Here is a 25,263-nt window from a genome sequence, read left to right as displayed (position 1 = left end):
CCCCTCCCCGTTACGAAATCCTGGCCAATATATGTCCCAGTAAAATAGCTTAGAGTGATCGAGCCCCTTTTGTGATGACCAAAGTATTTCATGTCACGGACCCCCACCCCCCTCACGAAATCCTGGCTACGTGCTTGCTGCGTGAGTATCTTAGGATTCTGAAACATGGATTATTGGATAAGGCACATATTAGTTCCTAAGTAAAGTCTAGACCCGATTACGGTAGGTTCAATAGTTTTGGAGCAATGGGCCTTTAGTTCAACTTTTTCATGTCTTTGGCAGCCTGTAACTCCCAAAGGAAGTATTTGTGCACCCAGGTTGGTCTATACTTTTTGTTTTATCTTGGTGTCAAAAATCACCTCCCAAACGAAACGATGTCGGTGTTGTTTTAAAACACTCTTTATAATATCTTTCTTGTCATTACATTATTTTAGTATTCAGATAATATAGCAGCTATTTTTCATACACGTACGCGATTGGTCGAGTAGCGTAGAGATTTGAAAGTAGCCAATGAGTGCTATTCCATTAAATAAGCTTTGCTCAACTTCCAATACAAGAAATAAGGAACAAAGGCGTAGTCAAGATAGATTCTCTCTTACGAATGTGCACATTTTAACGTAACTTTCCCCTTAAAAGAACAATTTAACACGTAGACTATCTTTAATTAAAAGAAATAGTTGCACAACGAGTGAATGATGAATAAACGCTGAAGGACTACTCTACAGGGTGTTCCGGAATAAACTGACAAACTAGGCAAAGGTATTCAAGAGCTCAAAAGAAGAAAAAATCTTCAACTTTAGTTAGAAACGTTTAACTTACGGACATGGAGCCAACTTGAGGTAGTTAGTTGAGTTGAAAAAATCTTTGAGTTTTACGTCCCACGGTTATGCCGGCTAGGCTAAAGGAGATGGTGATTATGAGAAATGAATGAAATGGTGTAATGAAGAAAGTGGGAGGAAACGGGAGATCCCCGGTGTTTGTCCTCAACACTTGGCGCGAGCTGGGATCGAATCAGGGATCCCTATGCACCAGAGGTAAACGGCCTACCTCTGAGCCACCGCGGTTCCTGCTGTCAGTAGAGTACACAGGAGTTTATTTCGGGAGGGGTCCAAACTTAATATGAGCGTATTTTATATTAAAATTCCTAAAATTGAGCCTAAAATTAGGCTAAATTTACACATAAGTCGACATTTCGGGGGGGGAGGTGTCAGAACCCCCAGGACCCATCCCCTGCGTACGTCCCTGCCTGCTGTCAAGTAAAATTGTTGAAATCTTAATACAATTTTATGCAGAATTTTTTTTTTTTTTTTAGAACTGACAGTCTTTATGAATCTGAGGCTTCAATGGCTTAGGGTCCTTGGGTAGAGGAGTCGGGAATATGTGAAAGGAGTCAGCCAGTGTCTATGGTAAACGTGCCACCGCGATATTCATTCAGTTAGACTGAAGAAAGATCTGAAAAATCCAAAGTCAGGATGATGAGCAATACAATCAATTTATTCCCTCGCACATAATTTGCTTCTTACATCCAACTTTCCGTATTTACTTTCATGAGATCGTTACCTCTCAACTCCAATTCCCAATTATTATAATTTGTTCTTCTCGAAAGTGAAACAAACTTCTTCCTAATGGCGAAATATTAGTTTTCGTTTATGGATCAAAAATCAGATGCGGACACTAGAGATGAAGTATGGTTGCCAGAATGTAAGTCAAGAAATGTGAATCAAACTACAAAAGGAGTGACGGCAACATTTCTTGGAGAATATACTCTAGCAGTTCGTATAAATTTGAAACGAAAAATGAAGTTTACTTCATCATATCTTGCATCTTGTAAGAAATTAATAAAAGAGCCGTAGCGACATGACCAATGTCTGGACAGTAAATATTTTTAAAGAAATGCCCTTCAAAAATAACCTCAAATGTTCCTCTTTTAGGAAAATGTGTTATCCTTGTAACAGCAAGGGCTACATAGAAATAGATCGTCCAGATTATTTAGACCAATATGACACAAACATGGTTAGTGTGGATTTAAATTATAACCATATCTTGTTTACTCGATGTGACGAACAAAAAATTCGATAGTAAGGACGATCTTTGATCTCATTTCTAAACCAAAAAAGAGTTATTATTATTATTATTATTATTATTATTATTATTATTATTATTATTATTATTATTATTATTATTATTATTATTATCGAGCTCCTCCGTGGCTAAGCAGTTAGCGTACGCGACTTTGGCGTAGGAGACCCGGATTCGATTCCCGACGGGAGCTCGTGTGGTTCGTATTCCACGTTAATCAGTAGGTTCCGTCTCATATAGCCTCGCTGCTGAAAGGGACGTTAAAATCAACTTAAGTCAACTCGACTCAATAATAATAATAATAATAATAATAATAATAATAATAATAATAATAATAATAATAATAATAATAATAATAATAATAATATCAAAGAGTGCTGAAGCTCTCGTAGCATTATTTGACAAACTCCAAATGAACCAATCAAGCAGTCGTAGTTGAAATTCACGCCTCGTAATCATGGTTTCTTGGGTTCGAATCCCATAAATGGATCGATCAGTATCAGCAAGTTAGTGCTGTGCTCGTATCTTTGACAGGCCCTTAACCAGCCACACAGGTTTGGGGGGGTCATTGATATGTTAGGGGGCAAGTCATTAAAAATTCTCTTGCACATATCTAAATTATGTTTTTTGTGTTGAGGTCTGGAGGGGCCATGAAAAGTTTAGGGGGCCAGGCCCCCTAGACCCCCTCTAGTTGCGGGTCTGATCTTTCAATATGCACGAACAATCTGGTCGGGTTAATATTCTTGATAGCAGCTCTGAAACTCCGTAAATAATGTTCAAAGAAAACATTTAAATGAAATTTGTGTTTCTTTTAAATTATACAAATTTCTCTCCTCATTTGTTGAAGCGTGATTTTGATGGTATGTTCTGACACCTGTTGTGTATCTGCCGCGTGTTTTCCCCTCCAGACTCTCGCTAATTGGTGGCGAGTCAGGGCACCAAGACTCCGGAATGTTAAAGCTAAAACTACCTCGTCAATGTCTAACTAAAGTAGACCCCGGCAGCGACGCCCAGTTTATAAATAATTCTCTTAGAGTTCGCTAGGTGTCTCACTCTCTCAGCGACTTCGCGCTCTCAAGAAGGACGGACGACTCCTGGAGTTACCTACGAGAAGCTGCTCCACCAGTGTCACAAGTTTTCGCAACGGTGCTCCGTGACAGTGATTATTTTTATGTGCTAACGTGATCGTTCCTGTGACAATTGGAGCACTTACGATGAAAATGTCAGTTCTCACCTATAACAAGTTTTCGAAGCAAAAAATTCCTAGTAAATTTGTCACAGATTTAGTGAGCAATAATCTGACATTTTCACAGCTTATTATAATAAGAGAAAATAGTGGTACAAAGTATAATAATAATAATAATAATAATAATAATAATAATAATAATAATAATAATAATAATAATAATAATAATAATAATAATAATAATAATAATAATAATAATAATAATAATAACCGAAAGATGGCAGCTCAATGATATAGCGCTCACCTTTTATACAAGGCGTCCCTGGTTTGATTCCAGGCCTTGCGAGCATGTACTGAACAACATTGTGTTCGTGTTTTTTTTCGTTTTATCGTCCTCCGATGATCAAGTCAAGACGTTTGTGATGTGCGAACTATTTATCTGAAATTGAAAACTTGTGTGGGATGAATAAAATGATAGGTATAAAACCTCTTAAGGAAAAGAGCTCTCGGAAAACTGAAAAGAAGGATGGAAGGACATGTAAAAAGATTAAAAGAAGAAAATCTCGGTGGGATGAAGAAATAAAAATCCTAACTGGATTAGTTTGCACTGTTTCTGCAGTGATGAACCTTTAGGTTCTAACCCTCTTAAAAGCATAAGATTTTTCAAGAATTCTAGACATTCATTTAAAAGGTTGCTGTTCACACTTGTTCATAGTCCTAGATTTATGGTTCATATATCATTAGCTTTAGAATGAATTAGGTTTCCGATTGCATATAACGTAATCGATAAAATCGGGGAAAGTGTTCACAAATTTTTCTCCTAAAAAGTCTTTAGCTTTTAATATATGCACGCCTCTTTAAGTACCAGAATCAGATACTTGCATGAGAAGTATTAGAAAAATTCTACGTGTTTTATTCTATATATTTGCAAAATTTCATGGCAATACGTCTATCTATTTGTCAAGTTTCCTTGCAATACGTCTATCTATTTGCCAAGTTTCATTGAAATACGTCTATATATTTGTCAAGTTTCATTGAAATACGTCTAAATATATTAGTCAAGTTTCATTGAAATACGTCTAAATATGTTAGTCAAGTTTTATTGAAATACGTCTAAATATTTGCCAAATGTCACTGAAATACGTCTACATAATTACCAAGTTTCATTGAAATATGTTTAAATATTTGACAAGTTACATTGAAATAGTCTATATTTTTGCCAAATTCAATTGAAAGACGTTTAAATAATTGTCAAGTTTAATTGAAATACGCTTAAATATTTGCCAAGTTTTATTGAAATACTTTATTTTATTTCGGGCTTCCCAGATCGGAATTCTCTACCTCTTAAAACAATTAGTTTCCTGATTGTTTCATTGGATCAGCATCAAAAATCTGTACTTTTACCGAAAGTCAAAACAGGGGCCACGCGAACAAGCAGCATGCATACTAACCATTCTATTAACACTTAAAAAAAAAGAAAAAAAAAGAAAAGAAAAAAGTATTTGCATTTCCGATATTTTAAAGAAGCATCATGAAAGTGACTAAGTTCATATCGGAATCGGAATCATGATTCCGGAGCTTATTTCCAATTCAAACTGTGATTTTTTTCTTCTGAAAAATAAAAAAAGAAAGAAAAAAATCACAGCTTCCGAGAACAAACTTACTGCGTGTGCGGTGCTACATAAAGTCTGCCGCTTGTCTTTGTGGATCTCAGAGTTGCGCGCTGCACACAGCGCTCAATACCGTTGGAAAATAAAGGGGACAGATCTATCAAAAAGAGATGTCCCTATATTTGAAGCGGGGTACTCAAAAGGATAGTTAACCTCCCCTTGAGCAACATATTATGGAAAAATAAACATTAACTATGTTAAGGTATATACAAAAATCACGCATGTCCTAAAAGGATATGATTCAGTGGTTGAATTCCCCTTGACGAAATTGTGTACGCCACTGTCTATATACCCTGGAAACACGAGTTGTTTTGTTTTGTTGTTGGAAATAACATACTTAAAATTATATTATTACGAATTACAGTGGCGTAGCGTGGCTAAAACATTTTGCGGAACATTATTTCTAAAGTGATTTGAATTAAAGAAACTTCCGTTTCAATTCCTAGACAAGATTGGGCATACTAGATGAAGGTTGAGGAAGCATGTGCCCTTTCATGAACCCAACCCAAGTATGCCCTAGATGCTCGACTAAGTTTAAATCTATAATTTCACCGAAAACTTTTTGCGGAACATTATTTCTAAAGTGATTTGAATTACTGAAACTTCCGTTTCAATTCCTAGACAAGATTGGGCATACTAGATGAAGGTTGAGGAAGCATGTGCCCTTTCATGAACCCAACCCAAGTATGCCCTAGATGCTCGACTAAGTTTAAATCTATAATTTCACCGAAAACTATGATCTTAAATAAATGATCAATTTATTTATTTATTTATACATATTTTTGGACATTACCGGCATCTACGGCCTAAGCCTGCGAAGTATGAGGGATGACATCACTCGGCGAACACACTATCCGGGAAATTGACGAAGTAACGGCCTGGGATTTATACGTATGTTAGGCGCCATCCCGGCATTTGCCTGGCGTGAATGAGGAAAACTCAGGAAAATCTCGCTCAAGATGTCTGGCCTCAAAGAGCTGTCACACCTTTCGACCGAATGTCCCCGCTGGGAATCGGATCCAGGACCTCCAGGGACCGAGAGCGTTAGCGACTACGCTATACGGGGTCACAATGCTCAATTTATGGAGAATTATACATTAGTAGGTAAATTAGCTTTAAATCTGTAAGTAAAAACAAGGTGATGAAAGACAGAACCTATTGAGTTTATATTCGAGACATTACAGTATGATTAATAAATTAGAGTTCAAAATTATTCCAAACTATGCTATGCGAAAGTGTCGACAGTCTTATAGAACGGCTTTGTCCGTCCGTCCGTCCTTCTGTCGACAGGTATCAGAGCAAAAATAGTAAGAGATACCCTATTTTAACTCTCTGTTCAAACCGGAATTGGTCCAAATTATTCATTTACGGTTTGAACGTTTGTCACCATAGAACAAAACTAGCACGTAACGAGTTTTTTTTTTTCTAAACGATGTAGCGTCTAAAGGCAAAGAAACCATGACTATTCCGAACACTACCAAAACCGGAAGCAAATTGAAATTTAACATTACTTCCGGTTCCAATATCGATTCCACAGAACAAATACGGTAAGATATGTCGAGATTCGATTTTTTGCAATTGATTCAGCTTTCCAAGCATAGATTGCATCTCCTCCGTTAACTTTGTATTCAAAGTGAAAGTTGTTCAAATTAACCATTTCTGGTTTCAACATTTATCTCCATAGAACAAAAGCGGTAACATATAGCGACAAGTAGTTTCCAGCAATCGGTTCAGGGTGCCAAGAGAATATAGACACTAGAACCCGCAACACTCTATCCAAACCGGAAGTGGTTCAAATTTACTACTACTTTCCGGTTTCAATACTGATTTTCGTAGAACAAAAACGGTAAGAGATATCGAGATGCAGTGTTTTACAGTCGATTCAGCCTCCCAAGTGTGGGCTCTATCTCCTTCTTTAACCATCTATTCAATCCGGAAGTGGTTCAAATTAACGAATTCCGGTTTCAAGTTCTATCGCCATAGAACAAAAACAGTATGGTATAGCGAGCAATGTCTTGTTTGATATGGATTTAGCGTCCGAGGAACAAATTTTATCTTTGATCTTAATTATAGTTATAGATGTACTACTTCCAGTGGCGTAGCAGCTGGGCCCGCAACCCCCGCAGTGCGGGGGGGGGGCCGAGGTATAGCGGCCCCAAAGTCTTGCGATGAATAATGATTTAAAGAAGTAGAACCTCAACCTTAGTTCTATCGGCTTTACAACTAGGGCCCCTTCTCTATACTTTGCAGGGGGGCCCACAAAAGTGTGCTCCGCCACTGACTACTTCAATTTTAGTATTGAATTCCCAGAGTTTGGAAGTCTACTGTAGTTCCGCACTGTGAAACGAAACTCACTTGTTAATTCCTAAACTTTAACTTTTGGATGAAGAAGAACAAAATGACACGTTACAGAGTAAATTTTTATGCGTAGTTTTTGAGAAAAAAAGTTATTTTTTACGACGCTAAAAAGTATTCGTTGCAATAATAATGATAGCTTTTAATTTTTGCTGAAACAGACTACTTATTTATTTACGAGCAGTATGTACTGTATATGTAAAAAAATACAATGTTATGTAGCAAATTGTATGTATTGTCTCTCTTCTTCTAACGGTATCACTCATACTACTAATAATTACACACATAGCACGAGGGGTATTCAAAAGTAATTGTCCCTGGTGTAGAAGAAAATATATTTTTCTACGAAGCTACACATTATAGAAATGTACTTCGTCCACCCATGTTCTAGAGCTGTTACACTTTGTAAAAAATAAATAAATAAATAAATAAATAAATAAAAAGTGGCAGGTGGTTAGCAACAGGCCCACAACTAGATAAGGGCTCGGGGGTCTGGTACACCTACAATGTTTTGGCCCCCTCAAACCACAATGTATCATTATGTGTTCTTTTAATACAAAAATAAAATAAAATTACGTTGATAAACTTTTTTTATTTCAGTTATATAGTTTGTATTAAATAAAAATTGTGTTTGTGTTTGAGTAAATAATTATATTTTAATATTCTGTAAAATATAAAGCTTTTCATTCAAATTTATATATTTCTATGAGATTCGTTATAATAAATTCATCATAATTCCCATTCACTTCCTTTAGCCGTTTGCGTTGAAGCGACGCGAAATTTACGTATTTCTTTGAGGTAATCAGCATAGCAATGTTTTTTTTTTTTTTTTTTTTTTTGGCCTTTTTTGCGTTGCATTGCTGTACGCTGTTTGTGGAGACTGATAAATATATGGAACGGAATGTGCAGTGGTAGGATGAGAATTACGGATATCAAATGTGAGTAATTATTGATATAGGGAGGTTTAGAATTGTTACGATTTCCCTTCCCCCCCCCCCCTCTATCATATTTATGGCTTCCCAAACTTTTGTGGCTGGTTGTGGGTCCGGTCAGTAAGCCATCGTTTCACAGCATATGTAACAGCTACGATCATTTTCATACTTCTTCCCGCAACCAGTATTTTATCATTTGGTAGGGGGGGGGGCAACTATTATGCAGCACATTAACCATATCAGCATGCATCTTGTCGGTGTTAGCAAGGGCGCCGATCCTGGGGGGGGGAAGCCCGCGCCCCCCAGACCTAATGTGGGTCCCCCTATTGTATTCATGAATATACAATATTTGGCATAATTTGAATGCAATTTGTCTTAAAATCATCATATATATACCATCTGAATGCCCCCCCCCCCAAATTTACAGAGAAATCGGCGCCCTTGGGTGTTAGGCCTTTCATCTAGAAGTATTTGAATGGAATTTTGAACCACATCAACTTTTACTTTTTTTAAAAAATCAAAACTTAAAGTTCTTGCATTAAATCACTGGTAATTACGTATAATTTTCTTTCTATTTCAGGGGTAATTTCTGCAGGAGTGTCAGTACCAGTCCAGATACCAAGTCAAGCACCTGACCTCACATCGAACTACTGGCCACGGATACAGTGATCTCAGCTTTTTGGTTTTCCACATGCTAGGTTATTAGTGGAAAACCAATCCCCTCTGTCTCAGGCCTAGAATTTCAGTATTATAATATCAAATATATATATACATAGAAATATCAGAGTGTTAAATGAACTAGACCGACAAACTGTCAGGAAGTTATTCCTCACATCTAAATAATACAAATGTTTCTATGGACCTGTGGTGAAAAATGCATAATTTCGGAGCTAGGGTCATCCAGAAACGTAAAAAAAATGTACAGGAACACACGTTATTTCAATACCAGTCCGTAATACTTCCAACTTCTTGGAAACGCATTATATGTTCATTGCTGCCAAGGGTTCTTTTTGCCTACTTTGAACTTATTCCAAGCATGTCTGATCTTATGCCTTGTTGGGGAATCACTTGCACACTCTTCGCATATCACTGAAGTGTGCGTTTTTGGATAGCGTATGTGTAATTTTCTTTACACTGTGATGAACCGTAGTTATTTGTGTTCAAAATAACATGTACTGTGATGCATTTTTCGACGCTTTTGGACGGCCCAACTCCGGAACTATGCACTTTTCTCCACAAGTCCATATGAACTATTTTGTTATTTTGCTGTGATTTTTACAGTTTGTCGGCCTAGCTCATTAACACTCTGTATATATAATATATATATATAAATAAGAAATATGTATTATTACAGTAATAATTTATTTGCCGGTGGTGCCTGAAGCTCAGTCAGCATCATCATCAACAGTGGAAAAAATAACTGCACGATTTTTTTAAAAATAGTTATGTAAAACAAATGATAATATAATTTCACTAAAAATAGCGACATGACGCGAACAAGTAAGTTATAATTCTCCAAATAGAGAACAAATTATAATACAATCCGTAGTACAAGTTTACTTACAGCATTGTAGCGCTTCTTCTTGTAATTGTTTTGTTTGTTAGTACAGTAATCATGATATCCGAAAAGTTGAACATCGGAGAATACGAGTTCGAAGAAACCTCTAGAGTTATGCCGTCTGAATTTATTTCGTTTGTAAACAAAATCCTTACCTTATTTGCACTTGATACAAGTAATCGTCAAACACAAACTCGATAACTTCCATTTAAATGATCTTAATCACTACTTCTAGCTTCTCTTAGGACATTCACAAGCGATGCAATCACTGCATGCAGTCTGTCTCAATACACTCCCGTAATGTCCTGATTCATCTGATTTTACCCACATAGCACATGACATCCCTAGGACATCCAATTTTGATCCCAATTATCCCATATAGTTCCCGGGATTATCAGGACAATGAGTAGACATCCCATGAACATGGGACGTCATCAAGGATTTCCACGTAGGATGTCTACGGGACGTCCCGGATGGGATAGGAGATCCCAGGGAAATCCCACGCTGGACAAACCTAGGACTATATTATCCCACGATTTAACAGTGAACATCCCATTGAGGTCCCGTTGAATATCCTGTTTTCCGGATATTAGCGGACATCTGGATATCCCACGCAGGTCGTATGGATGTCCCGGGACTAAATTCGGATGATCCCGGGATTTCCGTTTTCCATTGCGAATCAGTTTCGGACGTCCCGTGGACGTTCGTGTGCTATTTAGGTTACAAGCTATCTATATTTATTAAAGTTCGTTAATATCCATACTGCATTACATTTAATATGAAAAATGTATGGCATATGGCTGATCTTAGATTTGCTGGAATATGGTGCATCATCAACATAAGCAATTAAATCATGAAGATCTGAACGTTTTCATATTAGCCAAAAAAATTAGATTCAAAATGATTGTATTTGTAGTCAAAGTACTTAAGCACCTGAATCCTCATTGTATTAACACCCTTTTTAATTAAAAAGCAACATTCTGATATGAAGACGGAATCTACTGTTAGAGTGCGATCCAAAATACTAATTGTAATTGCTTTTGATGCTTTAAGTTCCCAACAGAAGATGAAATTCCGAGACAAAATCTGTAATTTCAAGGAAATTTTATCATTATAAAATATAAGTGCAGAACCGTACGTGGTAGAACTAATAATGCATGTAGTACTTGTAGTCTTATTTTGAAACCATAATGTTGCTAAACTGTCGACTTGATTAAAGCGTTTGATTCAGTTTAATCAAAATGAGTTGTTGGTCAAAATAAGATGTTTCCTGTACATAAATGATTAAATAATGTTTTAAATTATATTTTCAGTCGACATCGTTTGAATTCCTGATTTTACATGTTATTTTACTTACCGTTAGAGATAATCTCACAATTGTTGAAATGCTACGATGCTGTTCGTGAACTGTTAAAGAAATAGAAATCACATATGAAAAAATTCCCAGTTCTGTTGTGTCTTTAATTAATTAGGGTTCATTAGAAATAATAAAAATGTCGAGAAAATCACATTTTGTAAGCAGTTCCTACAACAAAGACCTAGAATTATCAAAATAGAAAAAAAAACTAGCTTGATTTCAAAACAGTAACTGAATGATAATGAGTGAAAGGGGAAAAACTCATACATAAAGAACAATAATAGAAATTATGGGTAATGTGAGAAATAAAAAACTTCAAAATAATTTTAAAACGAAACATCTAGTTTAAAATAAGCATTTGGACCAAAGAGCAACTTGTTACTTATGGTTAACGAAAGACGTGAAAAGTGTATTTTAAAATCCGGACCACAGGGTATGATAATGGATGTTGTAATTTTCTTTTTCTTCTTTCTTTACAAAAAAAAAGTTTCAAGACAAGTGTTTTCTACAAAACTACATGTGCAGTGTTAACTTCGTCAGGTGTACAGAAAAGGATTTAAATTTGAAAAAAAAAAAAAATCAACATACAAAACAGAGTTAAAATAATAACATTTCATCTTGTAAGATACGAAAACAAAGTACAGTGTTCACAAAAGAATGAAACACAAACAATGCTTTCTGTCAGGCCATATTAACAAAACAGTGAACAATCGCAAACAGACCTTTTCATAAAAATAAAACATAAACTGTTGTAGCTCTTCGAAAGTGCCAAATTTCGCCAAGACAGTAGATATATTTATTTATTTGAAGAGCTAAAATTTAACAAACATGTTTTAAAAGGAACAAATATTAAAAAACAAAAACAAATATATATATATATAAGCAGACAAATAACATTAATAATAATACTATGAAGAGAATGATAGTGTGGAAATACAAATATTTTCTTCTTTAGAATTGCAAGAGTTATATATGGTGTAGTAACTTAGGTATAAGTGGTTGTTATGTTGTTCCAATTTTTTTTTCCCCTGCTGCAATACAAAATTAACAAAATATTGTGTCTATATGTAAAGAATGTAACATGAATTGTCTATACATTTGTAGATGTTAATGTTTGTATAATGTATATTATTAACAATACTGGTATAAGAAAACAGAAATCACACAGTTGATTTTCGTAGTTCCTATGTTTCATATATATATTTTTTTTGTGTTTATTATTTTTTTTTCGTTTGCATAATTTATGAGAAAAATATGTTTGAAACTATTTGTTTATTTATCTTTTTTTTCCTAAATGCCCTTAAAATATTTTATAATTAATATATTAACTAGATTCTACTTTTGTTTTAAAACAAGAATTATTCAATAGAACATTAAATTTAAATAATAATAATAATAATAATGAAAACAAAGAAACTCAGATTCTTACTTATACATTAGCTTATCCGATGATGATTAATTATATGTTGTGTGCTGAACGACTTTGTTGCTGTGATCATGTATATTGACAAAAAAAGGCTAAGTTTGACGTACCATAGCTGTGCTTAGTGTGTAGTGTGTCGTGAGATATACAAATAAAATAAATAAAGAAGATAATACGATATATAAACATCTGTGTAATTTTTCATTATATTTATTATATGTACAGAAAAAGAACCTCATAATAAATAAAGCTGTCCAGGAATATATAAAAATACATAAAAATTTATTTTTCTGTCCATCATGTCAGTACAAGTGCATACCCAGATTTTTTTTTGTTGTTGTTGGAGGGGGCTTAAAGTTGGGGCAAGGGCCTAACACTAACACTATGTCTATGAAGTACTCAGGTATCTGCCCTTATTGTCAGGTCATTTGTCGCTACTAACAAGCTTCCATGCTCCAAGGTTCTCCACTAACCTCTTTGTCTTCACGTATGATCTTCCTGCTTTTATAGCACCCATTAATTGTAACCTTCTTCGTCCCCTCCCTCTCTTTCCTGCCACCATACTCTCTAGCACATCCTTCATGATACAATTTCTTCTTAGTCAATGTTCGAACCAGTTTCTCTTCCTCTTCTCAGTAATATCAAAGAGTGTTCTTATTTTCCACACCATTTCTAATACCCTCTCATTCATTCTCTGCTCGACTCAACTAATTCTTTCCATTCTTCTCCACACACACATTTCGAAAGCTTCTAGTCGTTTTTTTTACGTAATAGTATGTAGCACTGAACAAGTGTTACATATTGTACTCGAGAAAACAATATGTAATTTTCAAATACTTCCACTTATATTCTCAGCAATGGTGACACTAAATGTGGGTAAATAGGCGAGCACTCTCCAGTGGCGATGACTATCCCTAGATTTGTATTCTAATATAGGTCAAATATATAAAACTATCCTTTTCGGTACATACAAAAATAACTGCGCCCCAAAAATGTTTCTCTTCTCAGCTTCTCCCCGAGAAATTTAAGGTAGCGTTATCAATAATTATCATTAAAAATGATATAACTAAATTATTGTTATAGGAAAGAAAGAATAGTGATATAGTGTGAGATCAAGCTTTTAGGCTATATCTATCATTTCTTTGCTAAAGCAAGTGTAGTTTTATTGGAAAAGTATACAACTGTCTGTCAAGTAAGCAAGATTGAAAGGGGTCCGGATAGGGTGGATGTGCCGTCAGTGCGCACCTTGTGCAGACAAAACACAAGGATATTATTTAAAAAGAGTTACGAAATTTTGGGGATAGGGAATCCTGATCTTGTGGACCCCTCCGTTAATGCGCCCCTGTATATTTTACCTTGTCTGAGTGTTCTGGTCGAAGCAGTCATAACTAGTTTATTTAGTGTATCTATGCAAGGCCCTGTAACCCAGTAGAGTAAGACATGGTGGCTTTATTTTTATTTCTAAAGAGAGTCTGGAAAACTAAATACTGAGAACTGAGTGAAAATATAGATTTGAATTACTTTAAGCTTATCCACTACCAGAACAGACAGTAGGTCCAATATTGGGAAACAATAGGTTGACTTACTGCCAACGTTAGCCGCTTTGTCGAGCATTTGGCAACCAATTCAATTACAAACCTTAGTCTCACGTTGTAATTGGTCGCTTTGCCAAGCACTTGCCAACTAACTCATTTGCCAACGTTGGCCACTTTGACGGACATTTGCAAATCAACTCATTTGCCAACGTGGCCCCACGTTGTAATTGATCCGCGTTGACGATCATTTGCCAATCAGCTCAATTGTCAATATTGGCTCCCCTTCGTAATTGGCTGCTTTGACGAGCATTTGTCAACCAACTAAATTGCCAACGTTGATCCCACTTATAATTCGCCATGTTGACGAGAACATTTGCCAATCAATTGAATTAGAAAGTTGGTCCCACGTTGTAATTAGCCACTTTGACGAGCATTTGCCAACAAACTCAATTGCCAACGTTGGTCCCACGTTGTAATTCGCCACATTGACAAGAACATTTGCCAATCATTGAATTACCAACGTTAGCCGCACGTTGTAATTAGCCGCTTTGACGAGCATTTGCCAACCAACTCAATTTCCAGCGTTGGTCCCACGTTGTAATTCGTCGCGTTGACAAGAACATTTTCCAATTAACGCAATTGCCAACACTGGCAAAACGCTATAAGTGCAAATTTCATAACTGGAACGGGACATGATAACGCAATTCTGCTTGCGGAACTCCATTCCCCTGCAAAAAATAGTGTTAACTGATGTGTCACATACCTACCTTAACATTTGAAAGAATTAATCTGAATCTACGATGGCGGCCATCAAAATGGCCACCATTCACCACGCATGCATTAATCGGTAGTTCCTTTACCCAAGTCCACCCTACGCTAGTCAGATTTGCTTTAATCATGTTTGTTTCCAAAATAATCCACTGTACTAGGACTTATGGGCCACTCTGGACCATCACTGTAATGTCCAATAGGCGTATTTCAAAAAATTGCGATTTTGAGTTAACACCGGTACTTTGTGCGATTTTAGGAGATCTACCAATCGCTCCGCGTTCTGATCAACTCAACATTTCAGGAGCGAAGTCTCCGTCGCCGGTAGATCTCGTAGATAAAATACCGGTTACCATCACAGAGCAAATTTTGAGATACGCCAATTGGTTATTCCAACGACGATATGTGCACAGGAGACACGTTACAAATATCATCATCCTCATTTTATGGCGATCGATAGATCTAGTAAAATCAGATAAAATGACGGTGCTACTATCACAACGCAAATTTTGAGATACGCCAATTGGTTATTCGAACAACGATATGTGCACAGGAGACGTTACAAATATCAGCATCATCATTTTATGGCGATTGATAGATCTCGTAAAATCAGATAAAATGGCGGTTTTACCATCAAAACTCAAATTTTGAGATACGCCAATTGGTTATTCCAACGACATGTGCACAGGAGACACGTTACAAATATCATCATCATCATTTTATGGCGATTGATAGATGTAAAATCAGATAAAATGGCGGTGTTAACATCACAACGCAAATTTTGAGGTACGCCAATTGGTTATTCCAACGACATGAGCACAGGAGACACGTTACAAATATCATCATCATCATTTTATGGCAATCGATAGATCTCGTAAAATCAGATAAAATGACGGTGTTACCATCACAGAGCAAATTTTGAGATACACCAGTCGGTTATTTCAACGACGACAAGAGCACAGAAGACACGCTACAAATATTATCATCATCATAGGTATTCTGCCATTATTGGCAGGTCACTTGCCGTAACTGAGAAGCTTCCATGCTCCACGGTGTTCCGCTTACCTCTTCATCTTCACGTACGATTTTTGTTTTGATATCGTCCATTAATTGTAGTCTCCTTCGCCCCTCCCTCTATTTCCTGCCACCATACCTTCTAGCACCATACGAATTTAGCCTGTAGTTAATCCACAATAACAAGTAAAGCAAAAGGCGGGATATGCCCGTCGATCATTCTACTGGAAAGTGGTTCGGAGAGTGTTAAAAAGAAACTTCTTTGAACACTGTAGAAACATGTCTACACAACTTTTGCATGTAAGTGTAGCGAATATCTTTCTGCACATAAAAATAAATGCAATTTCGTTTATAAGTGATATACTACTTATATAGAAGCATGCATTCTTAGTACACAGCAACTTCAGACATCTTGTATATACTTAAAAAAAAAGAAAAAGAAAAAAGACTACTCAGGAACAAGTACTAAAACATCAAGCGCAACCAAAATCTCCTGTGATTTCGCGAATATAGACAAAGAAAACTTCTAACACTATGTTTTCCTCTAGAAGTACACAGGAGTTTTGAGATATTCTGCTTAATGAATAGAAGTTGAGCCTGCTCCTTATTTAGCTGATTAGAAAAAATAAAATTATTCTCAAAATTATTATTATTATTATTATTACTACTATTGTTATTATTACTTCAAAACTAAAATATGTAACATTTCGGTGTGAAAAGTTGCTACCAAATTCTGTCACGGATATAGTCTCATATTTTTTTAAAAGTACACATTGTTGTTCCGTTTACAATAATGTAGATTTCCATATGAGTATTTTACGAAAATTACAGGATAGAAACGTATTCATACCTTAAAAATTTATTTTAGAATATTACGCAGCAGCTAACTGAAAATGACGGAAATTCAACGTGTTGGCTCTATTAAGAAATATGAAATAAATAATTTTTGGCTTTTTAAAAATTAACTTAATGTTTTACCATTTATTTTAAACCAATAATATTATTTATATACAATATGATCTTGTGATGTTAACAACAAAACTTTATATAAAGTACATAAAAGTCACATAAGTACATATTTGAAAAGTTTCAATGAAGATTTATAATGACTAGCAAACACTAAAACAGCAAAATTATTTGCACTATTTGCACTTAAAAATTAAAGACTAATATTTAATACATTAAAAGATTTACACACCACTGGGAAATCCTTTTATGCGGAAAACATTATTACGAGGATAATTCTGAAAGTAATACCTCCAAGCCCACTACTTCGCGCATAGTACTGCAAACATTCTGAACTGTTTATCATTAATGCACTGATGCTTAAGCTATAGAATGTCACTTATTTCATCGTCCTAGCTCTTCTGGTTCCAGAGTAAATGAGCAATTCATGGCATTCAGTGGTGACGTCTGGTTGAAACAGCGGGCTGTCATTGAATTTCTGACTGTGGAAGGTTGTGCGTCCAGGTACATTTATCGCCAGCGACGAGTCGTGGATACCATTACGACCCGGAAACGAAGCGTCAGTTCATGCAGTACAGCCACACGCCCTATCCTCAGCCAAAAAATTCAAAACTGTCCTATCTACTGGTAGTATTGTTGACATTCTGTCTCACCCTGCCTATAATCCGGATCTTTCGCCGAGCGACTTTTGGCTCTTCCCCATACTTAAGGATCACCTTAAGAGCCAACGCTACAGTTGTGACGCGGAAGTGGAAGGAGCAGTTCGGCAATGGTCTTGCTAGCTGTAGCCACCACAATTCTTCGCCGACGGCATGAAAAACCTTGTTTCGCGTCAGCGCAAGTGTGTTGCCCGTAATGGGGACTATGATGAAAAATGATGTCACCATTTGTAGCTGACATTGCAAACTTTCCACTGATATTTGCATCGGTGCTGTCAAACACAAATAAAGGTATCACCTTGCAGGTATTACTTTCTGAATCACCCTCGTATTTACATTCCATAGATATTTCAAGCTAATAAATATAAAGTTGAAAGACTGCAACATTAGCATGAAAATATGCTGAAAGCCAATTAGAAGATTTGGCTAAACATTACTTAAAAGAACACAGTACTCTCACTGAACACGAACTGAAAAAATTTAATTATTAAACTGATTTTCTATGCATATAAAATATAAATTTAGGCCAGCTAAACTTAATCTTTAACAAATAACTTCGTTTGTACAAACTTCACTACATAAGAACTTTCAGTCCATATCTCATAAAGTCATACAGTGTAATTTTTAAACCAATGGGTTTTAACCTATAAAACACTGAATATAAAAATAAGAATCTCGACACATCATTCACAGATTAAAAGCTTTTCGGTTTTAGTTATTTAGAAGGAATAATTGTGCTAATTTTCAAGACTTAATTTTATCTCTAGTTTTTACAAGAGATGGCCAATTCCATAATTTCTACTTTCCGGAACCCGGAAAGTAAAATAAAAAAATTTCGTAAATTTCTAAATTCCGGATTTTTTTCGAATTCCAGGATTTTTCCAAAATCTGATTTTTCCCAATTCCGGACTTTTTCGGAATTCCCATAAATTTTCCGGAATTCGGATATTTTGACCATCCCTACTTTTTAGTTACTTTGAAAGAAGTAATTGTAGTACTGTACAAAGTTTAGTTTTGCCCTTGATTTTTAAGTTGTTTTGAAATGAGAAAAAAGGACAAATTTTGGTTAGAACAGTTTAAAATATTTTTTTAAAAAAATATTTTTAACTGTACACAAATTTCTATACTTTTATAAGATTTTGGGGAAAAAATTAAGGATTCTGATTTTTAATGTACTTGTTCTGAAAGGAGAGAAATGACAAATTTTGGTTAGTATAGCTTCATTCTTTTTTTTTTTTTTTTTTTAATATTTTGAACTGTACATTAATTCCTACATATTAAGAGCGTGGCGTACTAAAAAATAATACAAAATTTACTATTTTTCTTTTGCTTGTTTTTCATAAGTGAAAGGAGATAATGAAATGCAGCTTACTATAATCATAGATAACGTTATTCTACAAACCTGATGAATTTTCAGTGTTGCCATTCATAGAAATTACAGAGTTGCTAGAATAACAACTCTCCAAGATCTAAGTTAAAGCAGAGACTAGAGGAACGAACTCAACTGCATTTGATTACGTGTTATGTTGTCTTGGAATCCTGTGAACTAGTTTTTAAATAACAATTGTATTTAGTTTGTAATAAACAAAAAGTTTTAACATACAGTTATTAAAATTAAATAATAATGTCATTTAAAAAGCAGTTCATAGAATACCGAAACAAAATCATAGGTAATCAAATGCAGGTGAGTTCTTCCTCTAGTCTTAACTTGGATTTGGGGGGAAATGTTATTCTGGTAACACTGTAATTTCTATGGATGGAAACACTGAAAATTCTTCAGGTTCATATTTTCTGTTATAGAGTAACATTATCTGTGGTTGTGGTAAGTTGCATTTCATTACCTCCTTTCACTTATGAAAAACAAGCAAAAGAAAAATGGTGAATTTTGTATTATTTTTAGTAAGTCAGGCTCTTAGGAAGATTTTGGGAAAAGAAACTATACAGGGAATATAATTTGGGGAGGGTAACAACTGTATACCTAATTCACAAGTTACAAACTATATCAAAGTGTTTCAACCTAAGTGCATGTCTGACTTAATTAAAGAGATACTTTGGAATGGAAATCATTTACAATATGTACATTGGTTATTCTACAAAGGGTCATGGTTTTAAAAGAGATTACATATATATATATATATATATATAACTTACAAAAAAGATATCAAAGGTCACAATCACCTATATGTCCACAAAAATCTCACCACAATCAATACATTTTCAAATATTATCATAACTTTGCGAAATGAATGAAATAATTTTCATTTCGGCAACTGATATTAGTGCTTTGATAAAAGTAAATCACTGATATAGAAGTAAAATCCATGGGTATACGATAACCTAGAGTGATTTTTATTTTTTTTTGTTAGATAATATGTTTGGTAAATTCGCCATGTTCAGGACCACATTCTAAAAACAACGCGTAAGATTACTGTTTCTTTTTTCTTTTCTTCAAAGGAGTCCAGAGCAATATAAAAGCTCTTTTGGAACTATGGACTGAGTATTTTTGTTTGAAGAATGCGTAATATTGTTTAGTACTATTGATTCAGTTGGGTTACCATAAAAGAGTAAACTTCCTCATTTCATAGGAGTTATAGCCTATGAACTGAGTCAGCTTTTATCTGGGTAATGTGTGATCGACACATTAGCTTCCATCATTACAATTTCTGGCTTTCTAGACCGGAACTCATTGTATCTTACTTAGGTAGCTACTCAACTACTTTATGACAATTGGTTAATACCAAAAAGTTCTGTTCCCTAATCGTAAATTGAACCAATGAAACCATGCGCATCTACCTTTCGGTTATATGTAAGGACCTACGCTATTTTATATTAAATATGTATATGTAAAAAGCTTAATAAAGTCATATCTAGAAATGCTAGAAACCATGTTGAAATACAGAAAAAATAAATATAAAAGATACTCAGACTGTGCTTAAAATAACTGAGAAATCAAGATTCAAGTTTCAACGAATCTAGGGATTATATCTATAAATATTATGTATGTGTTATTACAACATTACTTCATACGTATTGTTATGCCAAGTGCAAATATAATATATACATATATAAAAGATACAAACAACATTTTTCCTGCATAGAATATAGGAACTACTAAAGCATTTACAACGGAATGCAAACTAAAATCCATAATTAGAGCCGGCAGAAGACTTGGGTGACCATTCAGGATGTTAAATCTACATGTTTTTCTTTTATCACTACGAAATTAAAATATCGCTAATTTTACAGTAATTACGTGTTATCTTTAAATAGATACTCGAAACGTGGAACTAGAACGCACTAGACAATATTATTTTCCATGAGGTACTGTTATCACGAGTCACTTAGTAGCTTTCCGTTTGCAGCCATTCAGAAACGGAAAAATAAATGCCGATTTTCTAAATGGCTGGAAATCGAAAGCAAATAAGTGAGTTGTGATAACGGTATCTCATGTAAAATAATATTGTCTAGCGAGCTCTTGTTACACTCTTCGATTATCTTTTATCTATTTCAAGATATCACATAATTACTGTAAAATTAGCGGTATTTTAATTTCGCCGTGATGGGGGCCTCATAATTTTGTTTCGAAAAACACTGACTTTCAATCCATTTTAAATATGAATATATTGTCATTAACGTGGAAAATTATATCCTGGACACATTAAATATTTTAGTTTAGTTAAAATTACGTCTATTACAAGTTCATTTTAATTGTTACAATGACCCAAAAGTGTCATTTGTAATTGAATCGAGGGAAATATTAACTAAATAAAACACACACAACGCTGATTGTGTGAGAGGACACGATCTTCTAATAATGTTTTCCCTACATAAGGTAAGTTCGTAAAAAGCTGAGTTAGAAAAGCATAACAAAGAGAGAAGAGCAATTTGAATTTCGTTTCCAAGAAATAGTCAAATTACGCAATATTATTTCATGCTTTCCACTTGTTTTCTTCTGTCTCAAAAGAATAATTAAAAATTGCGTAACTGAAGACTAAAATATTAATATAGTGAAAGATTTAAAAATAAACTAATAAGCAGCGCAGATCGAGATAGAAATATTTCTGTTACACGTGAGGGGAAGCAAACGTATCTACTTCTGCTACAACAAATGCTAGAAAGAAAGAACGAGTTGTCTGCTGCATGTACGTAAAGACAGACAGTTATTTTTGCTACACGGTGCCTGCTGTAAGTGAGTAGAGAGATATAGAGCTATCTGTGCTACGAGCAGTCTGCTACAAGTAAATGGAAAAAGGCATAGCCACATCTGATATGAGGGGCTTATTATAACATAAATACGAGATATCTGCTTCAAGTGCGCACAGAGAGATGTATCCTGCTTGAAGTCCGAGAACACAGAGTTTTGCTCTGCAATGTCTTCTAAAAGATACTACCGTTACAAGGTGACTTCAAGAAGTACGCAGAGATTCCGCTACAAGTACGTAGAGAGATTGCAACGCATCCGGTACCTGCTCAGATGACTCAACTAACCAACAGATATTTGGACAGGCTTCTGGTGTTTTATAATACCGTCACATTGATATTACTACACCAGCTTGAAGATGCGCCTCACGCCTCGCGCTTGAAGATGGCCCTGGTAATGAAGAAGTATCGAAATGTCTTTCCCACGTATTATGTTACGTGGAAGTAACACAAGAATGAGATGGACACGAAAACAACAGCTTGCCCGGAAACAACTTTTTATGCTCTTCTGCCGGCTCTCAGAATAATAATATATAAAATAAATATGTCGAACAGGTATTCAAATGTACAATAAAGGCTAATATTTCAAGAACTTGATATTACTTTCGACCCTTTATTCGAGTTCGTCTAGGTCCATTTGCAGAATGATTTTTCACTTAGCGATGGTATTTCGTCTTTTACATCTAAGAATATGGATTAATATTATTAATAATAATAATAATACAAACAAGAAATTTCTGAGAATTTCTGTTTTAGTTAAGAGAGAACAGCTTTGTGAATAAAACTAACATGAATTAAATATTTCGATTTAACACAGGCAATAAACATCTCTCGTTATACTGTAAATCTCAGGTGTGTTAAGTGTTTTGAAAAAAAATGCCACAATAATTCAATGTGGATTTTCTAATGACGGTTTCGATTATTAAAATAATAAATTGAAACTTTTAATGTGCTCACCAAGCTTCCATGAGTACAGCTGCATTAACATACCTGGCGTTTACCTTGAACGATTGTAATATACAAGAGAGGATCAGAACGATATTTCTGGAATTTTGACTGTTATGTTAGAGGAATGAGGAGTATGCAGTAATTTTAATGCATAGAGTTGACAACTGTGTCGAGTTTTAGCCACCCGTCGCCTGTGGCGCTAGTTGTAGATAAACACAAATGGCGACTCGTTTGGAAAACTAGTCTTGCCAAGAAGTCCGTTCAGTTATTTGATTTCTATGGGCGTAGCTGAAATTCACCGCAACTGGTAGAGGGGTAATTACGGAGAGACTGTAATGTCTTATCAGCATCTCGCCGAATGGTGTCGAACGTTTGGGGCTGGTAGAGGAAACGTGCTGTTAAAGCAGTTTCGCTGAGACATCATCGACCACCCTCTCTACAGCTCGGATCTCGCTCCAAGCGACTTTCACCTGTTCCCGCACTTGAAGGAGCACTTAGGAGGCCATCTACTTTGCTTCAGACGAGGAAGTGAAACACGTCGTAATAATGTGGCTAAACACGCAAGGACAGGATTTTTACCTAGAGGGAATCTTCACATTTATCCCACGATACGGCAAGTCAACTGATATGGAGACTATGGCGAAAGTACCCTATGCAGGCTTTGCAACCTTACTTTTTGATCACCTCTATATTTACATACAGGGATATATATACAGGGATCTCAAAAGTCCCCTGACATAAGGTAACTCTGTTATTATCAGAGTTACAACAAAATATAAGACGAAAAAAACATTTCCATATGTTGTTTTCAATCTAAACGGAAGGAATTTTTTACATCGGATAAACCGTTTGAGCTGTACACTCTTTATGCGCCCAATGTTAAATGAAAATGCAACGCTGCTATTTACCTGGACCCACAACATAAAGTGAACGGTGGCATGTTTGAAATGGGGACTGGCGATCGACACGTTAGTGTAAAAGACAGTAGCTTCATTCATTTATATTGCGGGTCCAGGTAAATGGCCCAAGTTGCATTTTCATTTAACATTGGGCGCATAAAGAGTGTACAGCTCAAACGGCACGCCCGATTAAAATAAAAAAATTCTTTACTTTAGATTCAAAACACCATATCTGGAGATGTTTTTTTCCTCTTACATTTTGCTGTAACTCTGTTAATAACTAAGTTATCCTATGTCAGGGGACTTTTGAGACACCCTTTATATAGGAAACAAAAACCTTCATAGAGCCGAGATATATTGTATAATGAAAAGTGTTTATGGTCCATGTTAAATAGAAGGTCTTAACCCATATTAGCTGAATCCATTTCTCCCACATGTTTTGAACCATAAACTCGTCAATGGACGCTCTGACGAAGACACAATATCAAGTAATTGAAATATTATCCTACGTTTCCTATTCGGGCACTTATTCGGTAAGATATATTTTACAATATATATATACATTTTGAAGCATCACCGATGATAATATATTCTAAAACGAATGCTCATTAACAAGCACAGTGCATCACTTCTATAAGAGACCAACCGCAAAGATACAGCTTTTAAAAGAGAAAATAATTACAATTTCTTTCTCACTGAAGACGTAGCTTTTCACAGCAATCACACTAGGATAAAAAAAAGAGGTTAAAAAAAAAAGAACAAACTAAAGCACGACCCTTCTTTCAAAAGGAACTAAAACAACTACACCGTTGGCGAGGAACTTCTTAAGAGAGCGCTTTTATCGCAGACAGGTTCACGTTCTTCTTCCATCTCTTCTTCTGGTTGTTCTGGAAGAATCGGATTTTCTTTACACAATACAGGCACGACATCAGGAACATGACCACCTGAATACATTGGTAAAGGATTGTTCACATTGTCCACAGGGGCAGATGGAGCGCTAGGAGATATAGCATTGGTGTATAATGGTGGTGGCACGTCTGGAAGTAAGCGTGTTGTTTCTGACGGAGCACTAGACGACAGTTGCCGAATTCTTCTTTGCCTGTAGACTTGATAAGGAGCTGGTGGAAATGGTGGTCTGTTCCCATGCATGAATATTTGAAGACTTGCTCCGAACACAGTTAGTATTGCCCAAGTTATGGTTAACCATAAATCTGGAACGAAAGACAATTATTAAAAAGCAATATAACCTTAATTTGTCTTTCATGCGTTATTCTATCCGAAGGAAGTTATATATATAAAGTAATTGCGAATAATCATTAACGCCTAACAGCAAGCACGAATTGCCGTGTTCTCTACACGGATACATGGAATTAAGAAAACTGGACTAAAATAATAGATTGAAAATCAGGATTAGGGATCAAAGTGGTATATGTACATTGAGAATTAGGTTTAGGGATCACAGGATCAAAAGGATATATATACCTAGGTAGAATTAGGGATGCTAAAGTGAAGAAATATGACTGAGAATTAGGATTAGGAATTAAAAGAGTAAAGGGAATTAAGAAAGCTGGAATGAAGTGATAAACTGAGAATTAGGATTAGAGATTAAAGGGGTAAATGGAATTAGGGAAGCTGGGATGAAGTGATAATTTGAGAATTAGGATTATCACGTATATAATATTTTAAGCAAGTAAGTTTCTTTTCATAATAAGAA

General features: G+C 35.3%; 2 protein-coding genes across 5 annotated transcripts in view; one reads left to right on the top strand and one right to left on the bottom strand.

Moving 5' to 3' along the window:
* Positions 1 to 12,031, top strand: part of toy (paired box 6 protein twin of eyeless) — a 236,863-nt gene extending 224,832 nt beyond the window's left edge. For all 4 annotated transcript variants that reach the window (XM_081737898.1, XM_081737899.1, XM_081737900.1 and 1 more), the window contains exon 10: positions 8,803 to 12,031. In XM_081737898.1, coding sequence (XP_081594024.1) covers positions 8,803 to 8,891 — 89 coding nt within the window. In that variant the 3' untranslated portion in view covers positions 8,892 to 12,031. The remainder of the gene's footprint in view (positions 1 to 8,802) is intronic.
* Positions 12,032 to 12,099: 68 nt separating this feature from the next.
* The window catches only part of LOC145669649 (transmembrane 7 superfamily member 3-like), an 80,334-nt gene continuing 67,170 nt past the window's right edge, over positions 12,100 to 25,263 (bottom strand). The window contains exon 9 of the mRNA XM_081737897.1: positions 12,100 to 24,760. Coding sequence (XP_081594023.1) covers positions 24,351 to 24,760 — 410 coding nt within the window. The 3' untranslated portion in view covers positions 12,100 to 24,350. The remainder of the gene's footprint in view (positions 24,761 to 25,263) is intronic.

The sequence above is a fragment of the Thermobia domestica genome, chromosome 14 (genome assembly GCF_964235325.1).
Source record: "Thermobia domestica chromosome 14, izTheDome1.hap1.1, whole genome shotgun sequence".
Taxonomy (NCBI): Eukaryota; Metazoa; Arthropoda; class Insecta; order Zygentoma; family Lepismatidae; genus Thermobia; species Thermobia domestica.
This window is presented reverse-complemented; position numbering and strand designations above follow the sequence as displayed.